This window comes from Parambassis ranga, chromosome 4, assembly GCF_900634625.1.
Source record: "Parambassis ranga chromosome 4, fParRan2.1, whole genome shotgun sequence".
In the NCBI taxonomy this organism is placed as follows: Eukaryota; Metazoa; Chordata; class Actinopteri; family Ambassidae; genus Parambassis; species Parambassis ranga.
In genome coordinates this window covers 5,563,166-5,571,263 of record NC_041025.1, presented here as the reverse complement: position 1 = coordinate 5,571,263, position 8,098 = coordinate 5,563,166, and the positions used below count along the sequence as shown (strand labels likewise).

Genomic DNA, 8,098 nt, shown 5'->3' with positions numbered 1-8,098 from the left:
CTCTGCTAACCGACCACCTCTGTGTGTGTGTCTGTGTGTGTGTGTGTGTGTGTGTGGAGGAAGCACACACACACACACAGACACACATCACACAGACACACACACACACAGTAAAATTATTTTGATTTTATTGTAAGTGACACAATTCCTGATTAAAATGAATGAATGTTATGTGAGCTGATGTAGGAAGTGAGAGGTGTTGACTTGTCGTTGTTTGGAGAAGCAGGACTCCAGCCAGGCTTTCTGCACGGCCACGGCCTGACTGTACTGACTCAGCAGATCCTGGAGCTCCTGGTTCACACAAAGCAGAGTCCAGATCGAAGCATGAAACTCCATCATGGTCTCAGTTTCCTTCCTCTAATGATGGTGCGTTTAAATGTCTCACCTTTGCGTGGATGTTGCTCTCTACCTCGGCTACGATGTGGGTCACCTCCTCGCTCATCATCTCCTCTTCGTCTCCATCATAAGTGCACATAAAGCTAAGGAGCTGCGACATTATTCTGACACTGTGGCAACATCGTGTCTTTATACACAGCAACATTTGGAAATGTGAACGACAGCTGTGAAAGGATATGTGATAAGGTATCGGGCCAGCATCCTCCTCTCTGATGCAGCCAGGTTGTAGAAAAACACACGGACTCCCCTCATGAAACAGGGGAGGCCGTGGCTCTGGAGAGGGTCTGAGGGGCCTGGGATTTCTGCCTCTGCCTCATCACCGAGCCTGTTTGGGTTACACAACTGTGGTTGAGGGGCGGATGTTGACGTTGAGGCGGCAGTGGAGGATGCCTGAGGTGGAGCTGTGTTTTTGACAGCTCTGCTGTGATAGTATCTGGTCAGGCAGGTTAAGAGAAAATGAGTCCAACAAATGTCAAAGGTCATGTGTTGACAACATTGAAGGATACATGAAGGTGGGGATGCCTCTGGAGGCTAGGTGTTTTCTGATGAGCCTTTCCGTGCCGTACCAGTTGAAACCTTTGGTAGCGTGGCCGATGCGTGGAAGATGAACACTTGCTTTGTGGGGGGGGAAAGATGTCACAGAAAACTATCAGCATGACTGTTGACTGCGATTTCCTACACTCATATCGCTGCTCGAGCTGAGCTACATATGGGACAAATCTTTCAGATGTACACTCAGGTTCATAGATATTGGAACAATACCTGTTTTGGCCACCACACTGAATTTGAAAGACATTGTTGGTGGATCATATATAATGGAACAAACATTATTACAAACATAAGGATGATAGTCAATGACTGAGTTTCCCCTTGAGAAGCTTTGCAGGCCTGAAGTCTAACAATACTGCACTGCTGCTTTTATATTCCCTTTCCATAAGGCCATACCCTTATTTCTTTTGGCTGCAGCATAAATCTTCTTCAGACCCTCATCCAGAGCAGTTAGAAAGATCCCTGACAGGTTGTTGGCTTTGTCTCTCTGCTGTGCCACTATCAGAGCCAACTGAAGTAACAGGAAGGAGACGGAAGTGGGTTAGGGCTTTATCAGATCATTGTTGCAATTTTATCAGTCTGTTCTGCCACCATACAAAAAAAAAAACCAAACCAGGTGCATCACAACTGCAGAGCAGCAATTTTCGGGAAATTTGTACACAACAGAGCCTACCTGGTCCTGGCCGTTCAGTCTGGACTGTTTGTCGTTAATAGGAAAAAGCAGCACATTTCCAAGCTCCAAATCTGAAACAAACCATACCAACACAATTTAATAAAGTTACGTGTGTGCATATTCAATTAGACCCCACAGGCATAAATATCTCAGATATCAGAATGACTGTTGATGTTATTTTTTTGTAAGTGTGGGTAATCTTACCTTTCATCTTGCCAGCCGACTCATACTGCTTCCGTGATTCATCTGACCTCACCTCCAGTGCCGTGAACAGGCCTCCCCTGCCCCACCGGCCTGAGTCATCTACACAGAAACCATCACTGATAAACCTGTAGGAGATGCTGACTTTCTGTTGTCTGTTGCTATGGTAACAAGGTAACAGTACCAACGCAATGGACGATGATAGCATCTCCCTGAGCAGCATGTGGATGAGTGACGTCCCCCAGAACATAGTGGATGTCCGTGCTGTCTGAGTCTGTGGAGGATATGCTGTGGTCATCTTCCTCTTCCTCATCTTCTTCACTGTCCACACGCTGGAGGCACAGTGACCTGTAGCCACAAGACTCCCACCATAACATTCTGCATGATGAATAAACACAACAAATAAAAGAAAAGCTGAAGCTGAAAATGTCTAACACAGATTAGAAACACTAAATCCACCAACAAATCTTACTTTTTCTGGTATTTCTCCTCTTGCTCCTTCTTCTTCTTGTCCTCTTGAAGTTTGGCTCTCTTGGCTGCAGCTTCTTCCCTCCTTTGTCGCCTCAGCTCCAGCTCTGCCTCAGTAAGAGGCTTCCTCTTCCTCACTGGAATCCCAAGAGCTACTGACACAAACACCTGGAAACACAGGAGGAATTTACACTCTCACAAACTTGACTGGATTACAAACCACAGGTGGATGGATGGCATGAATGTATGAGTGCTATAATAGCATGGCATGGTCAAATCTGTCATACAGTTCAGCTCTATGTTAGGAGAGACAGTCTTACTCCGGCTTTGTTTCTCAGAGCTCGTCCCTGTCCTGCAGCTTTCTGAACCTCCGTCAGCTGCTCCTGCAACAGACGATCAAAGTTCTTCTTGTCCTCAGAGCTGGGGTCCTTACTGTAGTCCTTCCCCTCAAAGTAGTACATGTGGTCTGAAGGATGGGACAATATGATGGTGAGTTATTCATCACAGCAGGTTAAGAGCAGGTTAAGCACAGCACTGGACGATGAAGAGCAAGAGAGATCAACATGAATCGCAGGCTCAGTTGCAGTGGCAGCTGTTTTGATATACCAGATATACCACTTGTAGTTGTTATGAAATGAAATTCACATCAAAACTCAATGCTCTGTAGTGAAGAGAGATTTTAATAACATTAAAAAACATACTCTGTCCATCAGAGTCAGATCCATCCCCCTCCTCCTCCTCTTCCTCCTCTCCAATTGGGGTGTAGTCCTCATCATCCACCCACTGACCCTCATGTGACGGCCCAAGGATTTTCTCCAGTTTGACATCCTGTACAGAACTCTCCTCTGACGACAAAAGCTTATCTATCCCGAACTTCAAGATCTCACTGAGCTGTGCAGAGCAGGAAATGTGTTGAGAGAAAGAGTGGAAGACAAATGGACAGAGAAAGTGCAGGGGGGCTGGCGGCTTTTTCCCAAACCTGGAGTCCTGCAGCAGCTGACTGAGCTTGATCCAGTAAAGAGAAGCGTCCCTCTTCGATGACAGTGTTTGTGAGCTGCAACTTGGAGACAGCGCGAGAGTACATTATCTCCTCCACCGTGTCTCTTGCCAGGAGGCGGATCACTTTCACAGGCCTTTAATAACACACAGGCAATCAATGATTAAAGGAGCTTCAAACTAAATCATTCTTTCAGTCAGGGGATTAAGGAAAGATGTTTTACTGGTACATAGAATCAGTATTAGAGCGTTCACATCTATATAAAAATGCCTCTGTTGTATAACTCACTGGTATGATTATTGAGAGCTAACTTGCTTGTGCCTCCAGTTACATTCGGCAGGATGAGAAAAGTCAAAGCATTGCAGTACAGCCTGCCTTACGTATCATACACATCATCACCTGTTCTGACCAATCCGATGGCAGCGTGCAGCAGCCTGCAAGTCATTTTGAGGGTTGAAGTCACTGTCCACAAAAATGACAGTGTCGGCCGCTGTAAGGTTCAGGCCCACTCCCCCTGCAGAAACAGCCAAAGATACAGATTATTAATGATGCACTTCTAAAGAGACTGATGAAGCTGTAGCTGTCAGTTAAACATCACTTGACAGCTCTCGTTACATAAATACACAGTTTAGCTGTTTGAGTGATGATTCAGGAAGTTAGCAGTCATCCGCCTTTATGATGTCATTAAGGAGACAAATTTAACCTCATGACTTGCCAAACTATGCTGAAAATGTGCAATCTCCCTTTTAACAGGAAGAAACCTTGAGCAGGACCCAAGGGAGAACCATCCTGCTGACAGTTGGCCAGGTAAAGGAGTAGACAGGACAGAGACAGAAGAACAAACATGCAGCAAACATCAGACATTACAAAGGACAAACATGTTATAAATGGAATGCTAAAAAACTTCATTGTATTTATTTGTTTTTTAGCTGATTTGTTGTTTACGTTAGCCGGTGAATAGAAGCTAAGATGGGGTCCTTTTTGCAGATTCCTGTACTACAAGGTCAAAGATCTAGAACTTACAGGAATCAATAAACTGTGACAGAAATAAGATTTCCTACTCACTACATTCACTCTGTGCATACAAAAAGAATCGTTGCTGGCCTTATTCACACCATCCTGCAGCTTTTATCTCTGTGTGATCACTCCCCTTTCCTCTCTCAGCTACTTCTGCTGAACTCTGCTGCAGATATAGATATGATGGAAGGCTTGCAAGTTTAACTCACTTACAAAAAATCACAAGTGCTGTGTTATCTACAAACTGTGTTGCTCGAAAGATGCAATTCACCACTAGCAGCAGACTAAATGATAACAGACTGCCTGGGAAATTATGAACATATAACTATAACACAGCTTCCTGTTCAAAGCCTTCGAATGTTTGAGTCAGTCACCTGCTTTAGTGCTGAGCAGAAAGACAAAGACGTCCTTGCTGCTGAAGTTCTTCACTGCGAGGTTTCGTTCCTCCCCTCGGACAGACCCATCCAAGCGCTCATAGCTGTAACCTTAATAAATTGACAAATGTTAAATTTTGGCTTTATGATGTAAAAAAAAAATAGCATGGCAAGTGTGACAGGACTTCTCCTCTCATTCACCTCTGTACTCCATGTAGTCCTGAAGAATGTCCAGCATCCTCGTCATCTGAGAGAACAACAGGATCCGATGACCTCTGCACACACGGCAGGTATATAAACAAAAACAAGGTAAGCCTCATCGTTACACTGTGTCAGCATCTAAGTCTTATAGTGGCTGAGAGATGAACTGATCTAGCAGCAATGAAGCACACTGAGACTACACTGCCACCAGGTGGAGCTGAAAAACCAGTAGAACGTCTAACCCTCTGTGCAGGAATGTCAGCATGCTGTCCAGAAGGCAAAGTTTTCCGCTGGCTTCAATTAGATGTTCCCCCATCTCAAAGGGCTCTGGCTCCACTCCTGGCCAAGAAACGGGGACAAAAGTATTTTAATATGCTTCTTCATTTGCAAAGACTTCATTTTCATCGTCTGATCGCATCTCACCGTCAAACAGGTATGGGTGGTCAACACACTTTCTCAGGTTCATTAAGATGTTCAATAACCGGGTCTTGTTGCCTGGTTCATTCCCAAAAGCCTCTGAAAGCAGAGGAATTAAGTTTTACACGCCACCTTCAAATGACCTGCCAGCTTTATAACATTAGAGGAGCCTCACCCAGATCCTTTGTCAGCACAGCTTTGTAATATTTTTTCTGCAGAGCTGACATGCCATGGTACACCAACAGCTCCGTCTTCTTGGGCAGATCAACAGCCACCTCTGACTTGACTCTACGGAGCAGGAATGGCTCCAGGATGCTCTGAAGCTCAGCAGCTGGAAGCAGAAGAACAGTGCGTGAGGAGACGTGCATGGACGTACAAACAGTACATAATCTGATCCATACTGCGTTACATAATAAGGATGCATTTATACCCAGAGCAGGATGATTTTGCACGTTTGAGTAGGAGTTGAAAAAGTTGTCTGCGTCATCAGCTGCAAAGATGCTGGGCTGAATGAAGCTGAGCAGCGAGTAGAGCTCCTGCAGGTTGTTTTGAATGGGCGTTCCTGTCAGCAAGAGTCTGAAACCAACTGAAAACTACACAATACACAAAAAGGACTCAACAACTCAAGAATCAGAAAAGATACAGTAAAGGAAATGATGAAGAAAAGCATGCTTGACAGACTACCTCTATTAAAGTCTTGTGCAACAGTGAGTTCTGATTCTTCAGCCTGTGAGCTTCGTCTACCACCAGCACCTTCCACTTCCACCTGACAGGCAGAGTGAAGAAGGACTGATTACAAACTGTAACTAAATGAGACTGATGATATCTGTGTTCTTCTGGACACACTCACTGTTTCAAGAATGAAGCATCTTTGAGACACAGCTGAAAATGTCGACAAACATCTGTCAGTGTCTACACAGATAAAACGTAACCTTAGGCTTACTATGTCTCCGCTAAACCAGCCACAGACCTCATATGTAGTCAGCAGAACGTGGAAGTCCTGTGTGTTTGCTTCCCTCTGAATCTCAGCCCGTCTCTCTTTGTCTCCTTTGTAGCACAGCACAGTGAGAGAGGGAGCGAAGCTGGGACCACAGTGTACGGAGGAGATGTTAGCAGCAGCTGATGAAACACATGAAGTGGGTTTACAGGAGAATGTGAGTGTACCATTTCAACTCCCTTCTCCAGTTCTCCAAGACAGAGAGTGGGCTCAATACCAAAAATGGACCTTTCTTCCCAAGACCTCCTGACATGTACACCAGCAGAGAGATCGTCTGAAGGACAAAGGAAACCATTACTGACAAACAGATAGGACAAATCACACTTTAACATAAACTCAGGTCCAATTAAAATCATTAACATCGTGTCAGTTTTAATGAAGGTCCCAGTGAGCCTAAAAAGTACACTTTTATTAGTTCCACCGTGCCATGACAGTCACACTGCTGTTAAAAAGGCTAATATACATTGATTTCCTAAATGCTTTCACTGCAAGTAAAATAGTGAACATGTCATCCTAAGATGATTTAAAACACATCAACATCAGAAATTGATGTTTATCTAATCATTGAATCAGTTATGTAAACAGCTTCACTTATTTAGTTAAGTTGGTTAACTTAAAATATTTAGTCTATTATCACATAAGTTGTATTACAGGGGCACTTTAACAGAGCAGGGCCATTGATAAAGTTTTACAACGGTCATGTACCACTCGCTATAAAGTATCAGTGCTGCCATGTGTCAGCATTATTAACACACACCTGGCAGGTTTTTCCTAAACCCATCTCATCTCCTAAGATGCATCCCTGCTGGTTCTTCAGGCACTGGGTTAACCACTGCACACCATCCAGCTGGTAGGACCTCAGCTGGATGCCTGTGAGGAGAGAACAGCTCATCACTGCAGGCACTTCTTCACCCGTAACATAACTTAACATAACCGTAACTTGCTTAAAGTCGGCTTAGATGCACCTTTAAATCGAAAACTAATTTATTTTTTTAAATTACATGTCAGTGTGAATGAAGACATGACTACAAGCTAGTTTGACCAAGTGAAAAAGTCCCCTCACCTGTTAAACCCCACTTCTGTAAGTCGCTCTGAACCACAGCCGTCTTCTGCTTTTCCGCTACGCTGTTTTTTATTTTTGTTAAAATGTCTGTCATGTTTTCAGACTAACAAGACTAAAACACACACGCACAAAGTTAGCTTTACCACAGACATGTACAGACAAGTGAGCCCTCCCTGATATCGCGAATGCAACATGTACAACTACACTTCCTGTTTGGGTCACATGACACTACGGGAAGACGCGCGTACATTCTGAGGTCTGAAAAAAGCAAATACAACCTGAAAGTGAAAAAATAAGAACCGAAACTGTAAAGAGTAGGATCCGAATCTACAAATATGGCATCAGAAACACAAATATGAAAACATGTATGAATGTAAAAGATGAATTAAAAATTGTTTGTTGATGATGATATTTGAAAACTGATCAATGAAACTGGTGTCCTAATAAATGATTACAGCCTGGACAGAAATATATTTACAGAGATTCCTCTATGCTCCATGTAAAATCTTTACATAAGTCAGTATGTTTGGAGGCAGAAAGGCATATTATTAAAATCCTGATTAGTTGCTCAGACATAACAATATAATCTGCATGTTATCAGAATTGTAGACGATGCAATAGACGTGAACAATGGCTCCACTCAGCACCATGCATCTGTGTTTGAAAGCTCTAATATCTATTTAACATCTAATAGTTGTGAAGCAGGACACAATGTATTGAATGACGCGTGTTGCGTCACACAGCG

At 43.7% G+C, this 8,098-nt stretch overlaps 1 protein-coding gene across 1 annotated transcript; it reads right to left on the bottom strand.

Annotated features, from left to right (window-relative positions):
- Positions 1 to 111: 111 nt before the first annotated feature.
- chd1l (chromodomain helicase DNA binding protein 1-like) lies at positions 112 to 7,557 on the bottom strand. Its single transcript, XM_028402944.1, has 25 exons — positions 7,354 to 7,557; positions 7,048 to 7,160; positions 6,458 to 6,564; positions 6,264 to 6,375; positions 6,144 to 6,175; positions 5,978 to 6,059; positions 5,724 to 5,886; positions 5,469 to 5,624; positions 5,300 to 5,392; positions 5,119 to 5,215; positions 4,877 to 4,950; positions 4,676 to 4,786; positions 3,684 to 3,798; positions 3,267 to 3,420; positions 2,989 to 3,178; positions 2,608 to 2,753; positions 2,292 to 2,455; positions 2,004 to 2,197; positions 1,823 to 1,921; positions 1,619 to 1,689; positions 1,342 to 1,456; positions 903 to 1,011; positions 575 to 829; positions 386 to 467; positions 112 to 291 (listed from the first exon to the last, which is right to left on the bottom strand). The coding sequence occupies exons 1-25, from the start codon at positions 7,445 to 7,447 to the stop codon at positions 169 to 171; spliced, it is 3,051 nt and encodes a 1,016-aa protein (XP_028258745.1). The 5' UTR covers positions 7,448 to 7,557; the 3' UTR covers positions 112 to 168.
- Positions 7,558 to 8,098: the final 541 nt, after the last annotated feature.